Source organism: Uloborus diversus, chromosome 5 (assembly GCF_026930045.1).
Source record: "Uloborus diversus isolate 005 chromosome 5, Udiv.v.3.1, whole genome shotgun sequence".
NCBI lineage: Eukaryota > Metazoa > Arthropoda > Arachnida > Araneae > Uloboridae > Uloborus > Uloborus diversus.
The window spans coordinates 49,386,890-49,406,355 of NC_072735.1; the positions used below are offsets into that span (position 1 = coordinate 49,386,890).

Sequence of the window (19,466 nt, forward strand, 5' to 3'; positions counted from 1 at the left end):
TTTGCTGACCATGGTGGTGTTGCACCAGACAAGGTTCACGTTAGGCCAAAATATCAACTTCATTTACATTGTAGGTCCGACATCGAACTCTACGTTCGATCTACATGAAGAACATAAGAGACATGACATTTAGTTCCACATTTTTCTCCACGTGAAGTACGTTGGAGGCATCCACGTTCTCTTTACATGAAGAATTTCGGACGGTCAATATTTGCTCTGAATCTCAATTCAATACCATAAACTCGTTCTTGATTTGTAAAACCATATGTATATTCATTTTTACAACAAGCATACTGTAACGTGTAGATTAGCTTTAAACATATTTAATGAAAAGTATTGTCGACGTATAACAATAGGAAAAAAAATTTCAATCTGATCACTTAATGCAAGTTTTAAGGTAAATAAATTAAGAGTGGAAAGAAACATAATTATCAAAAGTCTAAACTTTTACAAAAATACAAAAAAAAAAAATCTTCAACTATGCCTTTTTTCGAATTAAATTTACAAGCTTTCAGAAGCGCAAAGAACCTTTTCTTTTACATGCAAACAAAATATTATCTGTAATAAAACAAACAAACAGTACTTCTGATGCAAATGGTTGTTGGGATCTTAAAAATTATTATTTTCAATAATATTTTTTAGGAATTTATTTTATTTGTTAATATTTTGCAACAATTCAAAAGCGAAGAAGATGTTTATGGTATAAAGAGGTTCAATTTCAATGCTATCCGATTAAAATAACGTGTCGCACTGAAATATTCCATCAATCATCGAAAAATGATCTTTCTCTACATATTTCTAACCAATTGGAGAAAGAAATTGAGACATAATATCACAAAATCGATTGAAAAAAAATTCCTTTTATTACAATGTTTTAGTTTTTTGAACAATTGATTGTATTATTCACCTACAAGTCAACAATTAGCAATTTATACCTTTTTTTTTTTCATTGCAGTTATACTTATAATTAAAAATTTGTAAATGGTAGATGAAGAAAATCCTTTTTTCAAAAGAACAAATGAATGAAAAATAACGCAATTCAGGTCCTATTAAAAAGCAATTTTTTTCTGTCTGATAAAAATTTATTCCTTATTACTCCCTTCTATCTAGCTGTCTTGCTCTATGAGGCCTTCAAGCATCATTTCTCTCTCTTACAGGAAAGGAATTCCTAGAGATAACTCGTTTCATCACTGAGGTGAACAGCCGTACAGTTGGTCACTTTAATTCTATCTTTTGTTGTTTTCCTGATTCTTTTCTTTTTTTTTTTTTTTGTCGGCATTCAGTTGTGTTAGAATGAGCGAAAACCATAAGTCCGCACGTGATAATGTTAGGGGAATGTGTAGCAAAGTGAAATGGTGAAACATTTACTTTGCCAGCGTAATCTGGTAATATTTTGCAGTTTAATGCAGTCAGGCACTTTTCAAGAAGTTATAACCTTTTTGTAATATTTGTTGAAAGTCGGAATTATTTTTGATATAATGAAATGATGATGTTCTTGTTAATGACATCCTAAATATTAATTAAGACCTTATAATATTCGGTGCAGTATTTATATTTAGTTAATGTCAAGTGTATGTTTATTTTAAATAATTTTTACAATTCGTCAAAATTATGCGGGGCAAAGAGATGGGGCAAAGTGAAATAGATTGGTATGTTTACTGACTCAATCATTTACTAAATCACTCGCGTATTCATTTATTAATTCATTCATTTACATACCTTAATTTAGTAATTCTCCTATTTTTTCATTCATTCATTTATTTTCATATTCATTTACTCTTTTACTTACTCAACTATTTTTCTTCAATTATTAATCAATTTATTAAATTGTTCGTTTATTGTTTCACTAGTGGTACCCGCACGTAGTAGAAAAAAAATGGTCATTTGGTTTCCTGTATATTTACAAATAATGGATGATGAATTTCTCGTCAATTTGCTATGTTCATTTGATCGCCCTTGTTACGGTTAAACGTTATGATAATTTGGTAATTTACTCGTCCACATTATGATAGTTTCATCGGTAAAATGGTCTTAAAATTGGAATATAAAAATAACAAAATTCAATTCTCGAAATATCGCTTCTAGGTGCTCACCCCTATGCTACGAACCAATTGTATGCCAAATTTCATGAAAATAAGCCGAACGAACTATGCGCTGTGCGCGTAAAAGACATTCAGACAGAGATACCAAGATCCAGGCCATCAGCTTTATTATTAGTAAAGATTATCTTTTCATTTATGCACTTAACCATTTATTTATAGTATAATTTCATAAAAAAATATTTTCTATAGTCAAATAAAAAGTTCTTCATTACAAAAATATTTTATTTTCCACTTTGCCGCATTAAAAATATAGTGAAATTTACTGCTTTTTTTTGAAGGCGCAAATTTACCGCCAAAAACTAAAAATAATGTTTCAATGCAAGTTTTACTATAAAATACTATATGTTTTCTTTATGTATTGTAATTTCAAAACAAATTTCCAATTGGTTCATTTCGAAAAAGCTCAGTCGGCTTAACTATTTCACTTTTTCCCACATTCCCCTACATTTATTGCTTCAGAAAACTGATTTCTTGTCTTTTAGGTTTAAAATTTCGTTTTTTTTTTTTTTTTTTTTCTTAAGGGTTAGTTTTACATGAACATGAAAACTTATGCACACGTAAAATATTGTTGGCGATCTGAAACTGTGTTTAAACATTTAAACTCCAAACACAAATATATGCTTACTTAATTCAGTGGTTCCCAACCTTTTTCACTTCATAACACCCTTTTCAATAACTAAACATTCCGCAACCTCCTATGTGTACCTTATATATGTATATGCGTGTGTGTGTTTCTGTTTCGGCGTAGACATTACGTATATTTAATATAATTGATCAAGGTGTTTGAGATATTTTACTTAAGCTTAATGTTTTTTTTTAATTATTATTTCTACAATAATTGCAGAAAGAAAAAAATATAATATCAATAATGTTAAATGTATATTTCGGTACTTTTAAAATTCATGCGTGGTAGCAGTGGCGAATGCAGAATTTGACTTTTTCCAACTTTTATTGAAGTGAGTGAATGCATTTTCTTTCAACAAGGCCGTCGCGAGTTCAGAAAATTGGAGGAGGGCGTTTGGGAGACTCAACTTTTTTTCAAACGTATAGTATGTAGCGCGAGAGTCCAGATGTATGCTTGAAGGTGGGAAGGAGGAAATGTCATTACAATCATATGAGTAATCAAGTTAAAAGATTTGCGTTATATATAACCGGATAAAGAGAATTGACAGTAAAAATCTACAGTATATGTAATATTCGCCTTGGTCCTCCCCTGGAAATTGTTCGAAATTTTAGTGCTAAAATTGCAGTTTACACGATCTCTGGTCATTTTCGAAGGAAAATGGGTTTAGAGACTTATATGAACGGTTTAAGCTCGACGACAGTCTCTGAAATTTCTTGAAGTTGAAGTCCTAAAAATGAATTTTTAGACGACTTTTAATAATGGGGAGGATTGGAAATGCTCTCTAATTTTTCGAAAATGAAATTGATGTGTCCTAAATAAGCTTAGTTGTAGGCTATCTTTGCTACTGCTAAGGGAAGAAAAGTTGTTCTGGCCACCTATCCTCTGGAAAAAATTTTAATTTAAGATTCTAAAAATGCAATTATAGGCCATAGTTGTAAACATTCGGGAAAAGGTTTGGATTCAGAACCTCCCCTCCCCCAAATTTTTTTCGGAATTTAGGTTCCGAAAATAAAATTTTAGACGAGTTTTAATGATGTGGAGAGATGATTTCGGGTGCTCATAAGAAACTTTTTCTAAATTTGTCCAAAAAGAAGAAGAGTAGGCTATCTTTTATGAGAAGTGGATAGATTCGACGACCCTCATTCTGATTTTTTTTTTCTTTTTTGAAAATTAAGCCCTAAAAACGAAAATTTACATGACCTTTAACTATGTGAAGAGGGACAACAGATTCTCGCCTGAATTTTTTTTCGAAATTAAAATGCTAAGCGCCCATTTTTTTTCTTTCTTTAATGAAGTTAAGAGACAAAATGGGATTTAGGACTCTTCCTCGGAAATGTTAAAAAATTAAGTCTCAAAAACGCAACTACAGGACAGCTTTCAGGATAAGGATTGGGGTTTAGAGAATCTCTCACAGAAATTATAAGTTCCAAAAAGGATTTTGGATGATGTTAGAGTTAGTGAATTCGGGACTCTTTTCGCGGAAATTTGCAGAGATTTAGATAATCAAACCAAAGCTCCAAAGCTGAAGATAATCTTAGAGGACATTATTTCATCAGGTTCTCTAGCTGCGAGGGGGGTGGTGCTGTAGTCCCATATCCCTTCTCATGGATTCATTGTGCTCAAGGATTGATTCTACTCTAAAATGCTGCTATTTTCCCCCTATGTCTTTCAATTTTTACATTTAATAGGTATAATGTCGCGATCCCCTAACAAATGCTTCGCTACCCCCATTTCGGGTTCGTGACCCATTGGTTGGGAACCCCTGACTTAATAAGCACCCACTCCCTACTCTTGATTATTTGTATTTTAATATATATATATATATATATATATATATATATATATATATATATATATATATATATATATATATATATATATATATATATATATAATTTATTTATTTATTAATGTATTTATTTGTTTGCGAAATCACCACCACCAAATGACTCGTAATTATATTTTCATCAAGTTTGAATGTTTTTATTGTACGTAAAATTGTTCAGTATAACAATAGCTCCATTGTTTTTCTTTTCACTTGCATATAATAAGTAATTATATTGTTTTTTTCATCAAATGCACAGAATTCACTACCCTTTTATGAAAATTTATATATTGTCATCTTAATACAGAATTTCTATTACTATACCAACAGTTCTATCATTTTACTTCTACTTACATATGGTTTTAAATGTGTATATTGAATTATTAAATGTATAGTCTTTATACCGAAGTATAACTAGTAATTACATTTTTATTCCTTTTTATATGGTTATCAAATGCAACATTTCTCAGTATAAAAATAGCTTTATTACTGTATTACTCCTTCGCCTTGCATATAATGATAATCAGAATGATTCATTATCAAAAGTATGGACTTCATGTAGCTGACTAGTAATTATTACTTATATTTTATGTGTAAACTGTTTGAGTTTTTAAAATTGCTATTTATTAAACAAATGCTAAATATTGTCCGTTACTGTGCAAATTGAGATCGCAAACATGTATTGTGTAACGTATTTTCCCCTTCAAGGCTCTGTAAAGGGTTTTCAGACATCCGTTCCTAAGCTGTAAGTCCAAACAAATTTCGTGATATGAGGCAGTGAGAAGCAAAGGGATGTAAGTGGCAAAATTAAAAATTTGGAGATAACCAATACAAATTGTAGGGAAACCTCTGCTCTGTCTTGGAGCAAGATATAGTACTAGTAACCCTTGTAGATGCTGCTGAACAGCATGATTCAGAAAAATCCTACATAGGAAGTTATCTTTAACGTGTTTTACTTAAAACTTGAAAATTTTCACTTACATCCCTTTGCTTCTGACTGCTTCATATGAAGTTCTCGGAGGTGGCAACTCCAATGCAACAGAGTTTCAAATTGAAAAGAAAAAGGAAAGGGAGGGGGTATGAAGAAAAAAAAAAGCTTTCGTGAGATATGTACGCTTGAATATTTTCGGAAATAACATGTTCTCTTCGACATATTTATGAATTGAAAGTAAAAGTAGATCATTAAAATTTTCCATCATTTGCCGATTGAAGTTTTCCAAGTTTTAAATTAGTTTTTACTTCTGAAAATGTATCACTTTTTTTTATTGAAATGAATAGATTCTTGCGTAACTGAGTATTAAAATAATATCAACCATTACTGCGACGAATTTGACGGACTTGCAATTTCACGGCAAGCAAATCTCTACATGATACACTATCTTTAAAAGAAAATCATTACGAAAAGCTGAAAAACAAACAAAAAAAAAATGTTCACATCCGTTATACAAAATACGTGAATTTTTTAACTAAACGTTATCTTTCACGTAAAGATGATCAGGAAATTACATGCTTAAATGTATTGCAAATGAGCTGAAATCCTCCAAAAAGATGACATTTTCCATAAAGTTAAGTTCCGTATCATTAGAGAAAAAAATGCTATAGAAGTACGAAAAAAAGACTCTACCGCTGTCGTGCAAAACGCAACTTCCCTTTATTGATTTTGTAATTTAGGATCTCATTTTATTTTCTTTTTTCCAATATGAGGCTGACGGATGTTGACACCCAAAGTTTCTTACACATTTTAGATTCAAAGATAGTTTTCAGCTTTACTGATTGCTACTATGCATAATTTAAATAATCTGAGTTTTTTGAGAAATTGAAAATATTTGTCGAGAGTTCTAAACGCACACACCGGCTGTTTATTTAAACGGCAGTTTTCCTAGTTTGACATTTTTTTTTTTAGTTTTTCTAATTTTATGTACTCGTAAGTATCATTTTTATTATTAAATTTTCATTGACAGCTTACAAATCTTCCTAGAATTATAAATTGATTACTCTGAATTTAGTTCCTGAACTAAAATATTTTCTACAGTTTATTGTGCACGAATATGCATCAAAAAGTTCATTGTTTCAGAATACCGATGTTTGAAAGAATCGATGTTTTTAATCGATGTCACACTACTGGTGAGGACTGCCGCGCAATGTTACCTTTCCATCATGCATTTATTTGTTTTTTTTATTTTTAGTAATCTTTTTTACTAATAAAAAAACTGAAATTATCTCTGTCTGGATCTCTGTAGAGTGCCTTGAATGATCAGAGTGACGACAAGCACACCCCCCACTGAGAAGCGGGGGAGCGCCTCTGTCCGCCAGAGGGCATCTTGACGAAAGTCTCGTAGACTTAACATAGGAAGATTGGATGGGTCTCAAAAAACGCTTTTATTGTGAATAATCAGTTTTGTACTGATATTTCACCTTATGTCTCAAGTACATAAATGTATAGGTTATCACCTATAATCATTTTTGCAACTTTAAGCGACAAATTGATTTAATTATAGAGCATTGATCTTGGGATTTTGGATTCGGATAGTGTTGGCGGTCTTTTTGGTTTCACTAACGTTACGGCAACCATTCTCCGTTTCCAGGAGCGTTTGATTTTCGGGTTTTAGAAGTTAGTTTTGCTTATAAATGGGTTTCAGCGTGTAATATTTTTACTCAAATGAAATAATTATCTTGGAATAAAAATAAAATGCATCTTGTTTGTAAAAAAAAAGAGACATATATTAGTTATTATATGAAGCTGCTTATTATTTATTATTCATTATGAAGAAAATTGATACTGGAGCACATTTTTATTGTTTAGACGCAAAAACCATAAAAAAGGGGAAAAAATGTGAAACTCATTACCAATATTTCACAATGTGAATGTTCAAAATTAAATACGTTTAAAATTAATTTAAATCATTCACATTCATAATGTGGAAAAATGCTATAAGTACGTAAATTCAACTCAGTATTTTTTATACTGTTTCGAAAAAAACTCAAGAAATTAGTATCTTTTCACGATATTAAAATATCATTAAACCACCATTTCGTAAAACATTCAATTTCATACAAATTTGCAGTTACCTTGTTGTAGCATTCAGCTAACGATATACTTTTTAATTTTTCTTTTTTCAGTTTCTTCGATGATAAGTTTTTTTTCTTTTTTAATATACGTTGCGATAACCATTCGAAGTGAATTGTTTATTTTGTTAAGAATTTGTCCGCATTTATGCAGTAAGAAACTATCATTGAATTATTTTATCAAGAATTCTCAATTCAAGATTTTTAGCACAGTGCATTTCAGTTATCTATAGCTAATAGTTTGTTTTGGTCTTTTCATTTCTTGTTTTCGTAAAGTTGGATATAGCAGAAATTAATTAAACTTATTCATATGCATATGTCTGTACCTGGGAGGCAAATGGAATTTAGTCACAAAAACAAAGTCAAGAGACGAGCTAGAAATTTTTCTTTTCTGATAATTTTTATTACTCGATTGGATTGCCATTTATGAGCTTATAGAATGAAAATTTGTTCATTGAAATCTTCGCATATAATTCTTCTTATGCTTCTGAATAGAGTTTAAAATGTTGAGAAAGATGACGCAAAAGTCTCGATTTTTAATCGGGTGACTTGCCCTCAACTGCACAGCTACATAAAAATTATGTTTCTTAATTTGCTTCAAGAGAAACTCTTTTTTTATTGCACGTTACAATAAGCAATAGAAGTTCATTATTTATTTTGCGAATTTTCTCTCGTTGAAAAACAATTATCATAGAATTTGTTTTTTTCAAGAAAACTCATTCTAAAGTAATGCTCTTCTCTCATTCGTTTCTCTTGTGAAAGTTAAAATTTGTCATTTACTTTGTTTTCATTCACGCACACATATTATGTAAAGAAAATGGTGAAGTCGCTTACCATTTTCAATTCATTTTTCTTAGAAATCTTATGTACGTATTTGTTTTTGGTGGATAAGTGAAAATAAAGAATGGAGAGAAACTCAGTAGCCTATGCGAAATGCTTCAGAAACTGAAGTCACGTCTTCTGCCAAAACCGCGATAACGATTTACACTTGGTGGCAAATCGACTTATTTCAGCCAAACGGTCAAAATTTTCTCTCGTCGCATCTGGACGAAAGTTGCAGCCGAGCTTGTCCGGAGGGGGGGGGGGGGGGGGGGGGGACACCGCTGTTGTCGCCACTCTGTTCTCAAGGCACTCTAGATCTCTGTAACGCGCATCGCGCCTAGACCGTTCAGCCGATTTTCATGATATTTGGCACACAATTAGTTTGTAGCATGGGGGTGTTCACCTCAAAGTGATTTTTCAAAAATTCGATTTTGTTCTTTTTCTATTCCAATTTTGAAAACATTTTACCGATACCATAACATGGACGAGCAAATTACCATAACGTGAACGAGCAAATTACCAAACCGTAGACAAGCAAATTACATTTCATTCGAGACAAACATGGGGGAAAACATTGAATTAATACTTTATGTGCAGGGAAAATGAAAACTTTGACATAGAGAGGTTTTCGAGATAAACAGTTTCGACTGTATTAGTGAATATGCTAAAATATGCTTAAAGACAGTCTTACTCATCACAAATAAGCCCGCCTAATGGAATTTTCAATTAAGCTAGAGATTCTTTTATCCGAGATCACAGAAGCAATTTTCAGTGGTTTAATACATTAAAATACTATTACATTAAAAGGGTTCAACTGTAATTCATCAACAATGTTGTATATGTACACTGGAAAAAATTTAAAACATTTTAAGTTTATTGTGCAGATTTACTAAGTTATTCTGTGTAATCTCTCTTTTCTCATTTTTTTATATAATATTATTGACATTAATAGTATGAATTTTTTAAGTTGAGATAAAAGTAAAAGTGTTTCTACTGTATGTGCTCCTCTCACATAAAATTGAGCCTGTGAAAAATCAACCACAAAAATGCGTTTATTTTTTGAAGTACACATTTTATTAACGTTCAATTCTAATACAGGAAATTATTACAGCTTAACAGAATTTAAAGAGCACTAAGTTCATATTCAGGTACAAACGAATAAACATAAACACTCACACAAATATTCATACACACATATATATTATAGCCCCCCCCCCCCGTTCCGTTTTCTTTTTTCCCCCAACTCGAAATTTGACCTGGTGAACGCATTTGCAAAGCTCTGCATAACTTCCTAAGCGTCCGTTGAATTTTCGTGATAAATTTCAAAAAAATTAATATCAACGCATAGAGCAACATTGCATTTTTTGCATATGATGGTTGAGCGCCTTTGCACATTTTTTTTAGAACAGACAATGCATCTTCGTCGATTTTTAATTGCTTGTGGCCAATGTCCTTCGTTAGAATTTCTTATACAAATATTCTTCCTAAGTGGTGATTAAATGGACATATTACTGGTTGACGGGCTTGTTGTAATGCTTGTTGAGATAGTTAGAAGTTGTCTGATGAGGTTCATGCGAAATGTTTTGTGGGTGCTTTTCGGAAATTTTAATTTAAACGAATAATGACAGTTAAGTGCTGTTAGATCAAGGAGATGGAAAAATAACTTCTTAGTGCACTTCATTGTTCTCCTCCCAAAGGTATATGAATTGATCATCCTATCACTTAAATCCACATATCCCATGTGCTGATTATAATCTTCTACAATTTCTGGTTTTTTATTATCTTTGCTAGTTTTCAAATCCGGACAATGTATGTTACTGAGCATATAAACATCGCGTTTATCTTTCCAGCGTAATGCTGTAAGCCCTGTTGCATTATATTTTAATTTTACTTCCCCCTGCTGCAGTTTACATTTAGTTTTTGACAATTCTTTTGGGTAATATTTTCGGTTTGATCGTATGGTTCCACAACTGTTAATTTTATAGTTGAAGAAAAGATCTGAGAAGAGCAATGTGGAAGAAAAGAAGTTGTCCATGTAAAGCTTGTGCCCTTTGTTCTTAAAATGCTCACACATATTTACTACCACATTGTGCGATGATAAATTAGTGGTACTTCCTTGTGAGTTATCTTTACCAAGATACACTTGCATATGACAAGTATAACCAGTTTTATCACAAATTTTAAAAAATTTTATACCCCATCGCTTGTGCTTTTTTGGAATATATTGTTTGAAGATAACACGACCTTTGAATTTCACAATAACTTCATCAATGGACATTTCTTCTGTGGGATCATACAGGCTTCTAAAATATAAATTTATATGATCAAATACTTCTCTAATTTTCCACAGTCTGTCGTAATTTGGATCGTTTCGGTCTGGCCAGTTTTCGTTGTTGGCAAAGTGTAAAAATTTAAGGATCTGTAAATACCTGTCTCGGGACATGCTTTTTCCGAAAATAGGCGTTTCAATCAGTTCGTCTTTCGACCAATATTCACAAATATCATCTTTATCAATATGACCCATTAAAAGGGTCAAAGCAATAAAACGTTTTAGTTCTTCAGTGGTACAAGGCTTCCATTCTAAAACATGTTTCCTTTTTCCTAAATGTACCGGCTGCAAAGTCTGAGAAGCATACCTGTTCGTCTCTTTACATAAAAATTCAACAAAGTCATTGGTAAAAATGAGATTGAAATAGTCTTTCTCTTCTTGTAGTTCCTTCACACTTACTTTCACGCCAACATGCGAAGTGAATTGGAATTTCATTGGAGAATCAGAGACTTTTGGGTTATCCCACTTTTCTAAGGCTCCAACTTCAAAAGAATTTTCTGGAAATTCCGGTGCGACGATAATATTTTCTTCATTTCCGTCGATTAGTTCAGATTGCATAAACGATTCATCCTCCTCCTCGCACTCTGACTCACTATCAGCATAGTTTTCATCGTCTAGTTCTTGCATCAACTTTTGTATTTCTTCATCTGTGAGTCCTTTCCGACGATACATTTTTATGAGCAATAAATTTAGTAATTACATTAGAGGTTTAGATTTTCTGTAAGTATATTTGGTTCAGTTTTAAAATTGAAATCACTGAAATAACGCTTCTCAACTAACCTAAGGCTAACGACAACAAAATAATAAATATCAAACTCTATTTGTAAGGTAGACCACTGGATTCAATAAATGCCAGATGTCCTTATCTATGCGCTAAAATGCGGAGGTAAATAGCGTTCAACTGAGACCAAAGCCATTGTAAATACAATGTAGAATACCTTAGATTCAAGGGAGGCAACTTTGCTTTTCAGCTTGGCTATTCAGAAAAATGATGACACTAATACGTGTGTCCAAGAAAGAATCCACAATAATAGCGAACAATTCCTTGCTTTGCTTTTCTGAGCAGGTGCAAGCAGAATATGCTTGAACACCGTATTCATTTACATAAAGAACGTTAGCGCTTATCTATCTTTTAGAGCATGCAAGGCACCCTTTTTTGTATATGAAGCTGGCGTTTCAAAGTCAATCACTGTCGAGTGAGATAATATGGAGAGACAGCCTACAAATCCCCTGATATCCCCATTCACTCTTTCTTCTAATTGTGGTTGAAATACCTCTAGTAATTGTTGAAAGATTAAGTTCCGCTCCCTTCAAAATGCACAAGAAAAATATCTGGGTAAATTTGTTTTAGATTCCAAGTCTTTCCTCTTTTCAACATTTTCTATTTATGTACTATCTTTATAATACATTTTCACTACTCAGTACGTTGTTATTTGTGAGTAAGAGAAGATAAGTAAAAAAAATACGCATGAGTAAACAGTAAACCAACCTCTTTCTTCCACTGGCATAAACAGTTCCAAATGTAAGAATTAATTGACAGAAAAAAAAAAAAAAAAAAAACAGACATTAAACTCTCATTGAAAACTGAGTAAGATATATCAGGTGCTCTTATAAATCTTTTCACTTAACCTCTTTTTTTTATTCATTTTAATCCCCTTAAATACAAACAGGGGGAAAACTGAATGCACAAATTTATACTTTATTTACTGCTTTATAAGGCCAGAACGTTTAAGAATTCCTTTGTTGAACCATAAAATTAAAAAATTCAGCGAAAAAAAAAAATCCTCGTAAACGTGCCCCGGTGTACCATACTTATTTTGTTTCATTCAGCATATCCTTAGTCCTTTTAACTTTCTACTGAAATAATATTCGCTATAGACAAAATATCAAGGAAATACATTTATATTTTCTAAAATATCAAAATTAGGTTTTTATGCTTTTCACTCAATAAGTGATCAATTATCACAGAAGATTTTGAGGCGTAGCGAAGGGGGGGGGTAAAAACACCCCTCAGAGCCCTTGATTTTAACATTCTTGCCATCCCTAGTGCAATAACTTTTACATATGAAAAGGCACGTTTTGAACAGAAAACCCCCTCCAGAAGATAATTCTGGCTGTGCTAGTGACTCTTTTTATATTTTTATAAAAAAAAAAAAAAAAAAAAAAAATATGAGCATTTAGTCTAACTTTCAATTTTTAAACCAAAAGATTCACGACACAGATTCTTAATTGAACCTCTCTTTCAAATTTATTGATTTTAGAATGTTTTCCATGTTTTGTTGAAACGGTATTACAAATAATTTTCAGTTAAAAAGTAAATAAAGAAATAAATGAAACGTGGCAAATCGCAAATTGATAAGTTGTTTCCTATTCAGCATGATATTTATTTTCGAAAAGTTAGCAAAATAAGATATGCTTTTCAAGTGTTTATATTTTTATAAAACCATAACAAAAGAAATATTTTGGAGAATGATGTTTCTTGCCTGTGCTCCCTAAATATCTACACTGCTTAAACTAAATAGGTGTTTTGTACTCAGTAAAATATGCTGTTATTAATTATAGGAAGCCTTACTATTGGGTTATTAAACAGAAAAAGGCTATCAAAAATGTTTCTTTCCTTCAAGTATTTTACTTCTTTTCTTTCTCCCCTCTTTTTCGAAACTTCGCCACACATTCCTTCACTGGGAACAAAACTATGCCAAACGCCTTTGATTGACAGACCCCCAAAAGGGGTGTAGTGCGTTTCATTCATTTTCTCCCTGCGTAGGCGTGTGTGAAAGGATTGTCAGCTGTGGGAAGTAACTGGAGGGGGAAGGGAAGGACTGGTACAGACGTTGTACCACAGCCGTAGGAAGAGAGCACTTTTTGTCGGTACAGCATATGTACCGCCGTTGGCTAAAGGTTAAATACAGGGTCCGACACATTAACCACCCGTATTTGAAGTGAGAGCTGTGGGAGCTGTGGTGATATGGTGGTGGAAGTGATATGGAAACATTGCAGTATATGTGCCATTTGCAGTAGCAGCGGTGGCATGACGCTGTAAGCATCGTCACGTGTTGTGAATGACCATACTCGAAATAGTGGCTTTTTATTGATACTCAGCATGAATTTTGCTTTCAGTTACATTTGTCTGACATGATCCTGTTCCAGGTTTAAAAAAAAAACATATATTAATAATAAAATGTTTGTGCATTAAACTTTAGAGTCACAGGTACTGCACCAAAAAAAGGAAAAAACACTAAACGCCTGGCCAATCTCAGAACGTTAAATTGCTGAAAATTATGGCATTCGTGAGAGCGAATATCTAGAAATCTTTTAAATGTTTAGCACTTAACATGCATCCGTTCAGGGTGGATTGTCTATTAAGAATGCAAGAAATTCTGGAGCTGATCTGCGCAACTTGTTTTAATTTTTCTACCAAACAAGATCAGTTCGGCCTAATTGAAACCGAATGCGAGTAACCAAAAAAACAACCATTTCAAATATGCCGCTCCATAACACATGATGACTATACTTCCCTCGCAATGCAGTCACTACTGATGAAAATTACACATATGCTGCTATCTGTTAATACCGCTTCCACCATGGTATTCCCACCACAGCTCAACCAGAGATGTCTCCAAATACGGGAGAACCTTGTATAACTGTAGTCGCTGCTTAAAATGTCCATCAAAAATAGCCTATCAGATCAATTTCACAGCAGTTGGTCTTTAACCATAGGCGTATGACTGTCCGATGTTTTTCAATTATTTGGAAAACATCTTCCTTTTTTTTTAATTTAAACTTGAATAAATAAATATGTTTGTGCTGGTTAAGTAAAAAAAGAACGAAGAACGTAGCAGATTACTACAGACACGTGTTTTGGGGTTATAAGCGAGTTTATGGATGAAAAGACATCCGACAAAATCAAAAACTTTATCAGGTTGGTTTGCTTTTATCGGATGCCTTTTCATACATGTCTTTTCATTTTGCATTGAAAAGGAATTTCCTTGTAAACTCGAAACACAGTCTGCCGTAATCTGCAATTTGGACAATTTAACGTTCCTTTTTTTTTTAAATTTTTTACTTGTTTGATATCGGATTTGAAACTTGGAAAACCACTTTATAGCTGGAAGAGTCAACTGCTATAAACATAACTTGCTGTCGATTAAAATTTGTCAGAAATTGTCGATGAACACATTAAGGGCATAAAATTAAAGAACAGAGGAGAAACACTGATAAAAAAATGTTAACAAGATATGGTTTACGTGTATATATAAAAGATGAGTGGCCGTAGAACGCACTTTGGACTTACAAATGTCGGACGGAGCTTCTCCTGCTGGATCTCTTCTCTTCCAAACCACCACAAAAGCAGTCACACTTATAATGACGACAAGAACCACAATGGCGCAAACGATGGGGACCAAAATCGTAGGATCCTCAAAGAAGGGTGGTTGCCGGATGACGCTCAACGGTGGGACAGTGGCTAGAAAGTAAGATAACAATGATGACTACATATTGTTTTCAGCATGTAGGATAAAGCAGAGATCTTACAGGCAACTGTTAAACGGTTGCCTGCAAGAACTCTATTTTCGCAACTGTTAGTTTAAGATGAATACTTCCAATTGCAAAAATGGTCAAAATAAGATGCAGAATTATGACATTAAAAGTTTTAAACTAAGAAAAAAAAATAAGTCAAAATAATGCAAAATTTGACTTTTTTATGGTTTTAAAGTCCTTGACATTGCTTTAAGGGAAATCCCAAGCATTAAAAGACATCAGTGCAACCAATCGAGGTTTTATCGAGGTCTCTTGTGACTTTTAGCATTTTACACTCGCAGTAAATTACACCTTTTTCAGGGGGGATGGGATTCAAGGGTTTAAAACTGTATGCGCATGATTTTTCAAACTGTTCGAGCTTTTGTGGTGTGTCTTAACGTATCAGAACATATCATTTGCATTTATTTTTCAAAGGCAGTAAGAAGTTTCTGTAAAACCGCGATATGTTCCAATCTCATATTATGCATAGTCCTTACTAATTTTGAATGCAAATATCTCCTTGAGTTCTGGTCGCAAATATTTCAAATTTTTTATATTGATACTATTTTTAATGGAGATTTTTTCCCTAAATGCAATGAAGGGGACTGATAGATCATATAAAAAGTTATTCTTACTTTTCGCCATTTTTTTTTCGCTTAAAACTTTTCACACATATCTTTAAAAAAATATTAGTAAATAAATTTCAAAAAAAAAAAAAAAAAAAACGATGAGGTCATTCAGCATAATAATTTGAGCACTCAAACAAAGCAATTTACTTTTGTAGATAAATGACGAATAATAAAGGAGAGGACAACTTTATATATATATATATATATATATATATATATATATATATATATATATATATATATATATATATATATATATATATATATATATATATGAGTCGCGTCTCCTAATTTCCCCTTTACATACTAGCTATTTTTTAAACTTTTTTCCATAATCATAGCGATATAAATAAATATTTTAAATAATTGATTTCATTCTCGAATTTTAAAACTGTTTGATTTATGTAAAAATGTATTCCATACAAACCATACGAATTAAATTTGTTACCAGAAATAACATCCAGGGGCGCCCAGATGGGAGGTTACGGAAGATCAATTTGAACTCAAAAAATACTTCCATATTGGTCAATTGATGATTCGGAAAATTTCTGTACAGCATCATAATTTCTCAATACTGAATGCTTTTGTTTAATTATTTACTTATATGTTATTTTATGATACCTAATAATTATTTTCATTTTGGTGTAATTATCCATGAATGCTAGCATTTTATCCCGTATTTATGTTTGGGGGGACGCTATGGTAACAGGTAAAATTTATCAATAAAATTAATTGGATTTCAAAGTTATGTCTATTATGTTTTTTCTATTAGAAATTTTTATCTTGCTTCCCTTTGTTACTTGTCTATTCCTTCCAAAGAAAAACATGATTTTTTTTTTAGCAAGCTACAAAATTCCTTTGTTTTAATAAAAAAAAAAAAAAAAACACTAAGAAGTAAACGTTTCTTATGCTTTCCCCTAGATGGCAGCAGTATTTGTTACTTAAGTTATGAGTAATAAAAATTACTTATGAATTCAACCCCAAATTACTTAATTCATTTTTACTCAACTTGTTTGATATTTTGTTATTCTTACTCTTCTATGGATTGTTTTATTTTATTTTTATTATTATTTTTTTTATATATAAAGGGGAAGTTAATGTTTAAAATTGTATTTTGCTTTAGTTCTATTTCCTTCGAAAAGATGGCAGCACTACTTACATGAATCTAAATCTGAAGAATAATTTAGTTTGAAAAAATAAAAATATTGACTTTTCGTCAACTGAAAATGTTTCGACAATTACAAGGACCGCTTTATTTTTTTCTCCAGAAAAAGATAAAGCGCCCCTTTCAACTTCAAAACATGTGTATGAAATAATTTGAAAATTTAATGCTTGATGAATGTAGCCGTCTTAATTAGTTTATTTTCGGACCTGAGATCTTTTTTGTTTTTAATTCCTTAACATACTCAATTGACATAGTAAAAATAAAAAAATAATTTAATAAAAAATATCAAACGAACCTGAAAAGAATTAAAAAGTTTTAAATATAAAAGAATTTTTGAAAATTAAGTTTTAAATTTAAATTTCAAATTATTCTTTAATTGTAACTTACTCTAATTCCAGCAGTTATTTAATATTATATTTGAATTTATTCCTATCAAAGTCAGTGTACAAAAACAAAAACCCTAAACTAAAATTCCATGTTTAAGTTCTTGCTTCCTTTTTTGTGGAGAAGAGGGACACTCATCACAGCTCGCACATTGTACTTCCTAATTGGTAGCTATGTTAGCACATTTTATTAGACTGCGTATTAGTAGCACGTAAAGAAAGGATTTTACTAGGCTTAAATTTCTCTGCTTCGGTACACTACATTAGACTGTATTGAAATGAAATCCTGTCTTGTTGCGGTCACTTCCAAATACCTGATACTAACATATTTTTATACCTGCTTTCGTCATCTACGGAGCAATGGTCTGAACAGTAGATGCAGTTAGAATAGGGTTTTGCTTGTTTTACTGTGTATTATTATCATCATTATTATTATTTTTTAAATTACTATTAATATTTTTCTTATTCTTCTTCTTATTATTATTGCTATTATTTTACAGTGCCACAGTAATTAAATTATACTGTTCTTATAAGAAGAAAATTATATTTTTTAAAGTTGCAATGTCTTCTGCTTTAACGTGAAGTATGTGTTCTTTTTTCAGAATTTTTTTTTTTCAGAGAACATGTTTATGCAATGCAAACACTAGTTTTTCAATGTAGTTTTTGTGCTATTCCATAATAAGAGGCTGCCGTGCAAATAAAAGTTTTCTGGATATTTTTTCTTTTTCTAACTTAAAATTCTTACCTAATATTTTATTTTAAGCTTATAAACAGAGATGGTCCTAATCCTGCAATACTGAATTCTATTACTCATTTACTTTTATTATTTTTCCTTAATCATTTTAGTCGTAGGTGAAAAAAAATCAGAGGCATTTGGTGCTTTTGCCCCGGACACCAAAGTGTATTTTACAGAAAAAGTTGCTGGTATCGCGGCAATCATCAACCAACTATTAATTTCATAAGGCAAATTCCATGTAACTATATATCAAAAGTGAATTTTGAAAACATTTTTTTACAGAGTTCATATTATATGGATACCTCCTATGATTCCATGAACCGCATACAGATTCGAAGAGAAATACGTTCGTCGATCAAGATAAAATAAAAGTTTATCCCATGTGTCCTAAGTGTACAGCTTTTCGGGCTACACCGGACCATATCCTCCGTTGTTTTTAACTATTTCAAGAAGATCCATATGCTGCCGAGCTAAGCACAGATGTGGTATCTATACATGTTATAAAAAATGAGTCATTGTCACCAGGTGGTCGTTAGTAATTTAATTTACCTAAATGTCAAGTTTTTTGGCGATTTGTGAATGCGAAATTTTATAAAAAGCTTTAAGAAAAAAGTCGTAACTGCACAGTTTGCGGAGTTCGCTAAGCCAGTTTGAACCGTAAGTGACAAATACTAAGCCTTTAAAGTGGTATCTGCGCAGTTTTACCACTTTTTTCCTTAGTAATTTGTAGATACGACTTTTATACCTTAGTAAAGCAGCATATTTAAAAATGCAGCAGTTTATTGTAACACAGAATATTAAAACTAGTTTACCGTTGAGTAGTTGATACAGGAATGATAATAAAAACTAACACAACTTTGCATAATGCAATTCTAAAAATGAAATGCATGTAAAATATTCATATCTAATTATTTCATGCAAAAAAATGCATTTCATTCTACGACCAGTAATATTTTTATTTAAGTATCGTCTGCTGTCAAAATTATCTTCATGCTTGGTAAAAATGAATCTAGAAAATAAAACATTATAAAAAACACATTCTTTGAATATAAAAAACAGAAAATTGTTATGGATTACAGTTTTAACTGTCCGGAGTTTTGAAAATGGTATCTTTCAGAAGGTAGATTCTGTTAGATTTGTATTGACAAAATAAAGCAAAACAGTTTTTTCAGTGTTATTTAATGATACATTGAGCACGTTTTACTAAGCTATTTTTGCCGTATCTGTGCAGATACCCCTAAAAATGCCTAGCAATTGTCACTTACG

The 19,466-nt window shown here is 31.8% G+C and overlaps 1 protein-coding gene across 1 annotated transcript in view; it reads right to left on the reverse strand.

Moving 5' to 3' along the window:
• The window catches only part of LOC129222914 (uncharacterized), a 44,179-nt gene extending 26,365 nt beyond the window's left edge, over positions 1–17,814 (reverse strand). The window contains exons 1-2 of the mRNA XM_054857476.1: positions 17,802–17,814; positions 15,064–15,234 (exon numbers count right to left, since the gene is read on the reverse strand). Of these exons, the coding sequence (XP_054713451.1) occupies positions 15,064–15,234; positions 17,802–17,814 (184 nt within the window). The remainder of the gene's footprint in view (positions 1–15,063; positions 15,235–17,801) is intronic.
• Between the last annotated feature and the right edge of the window lie 1,652 nt (positions 17,815–19,466).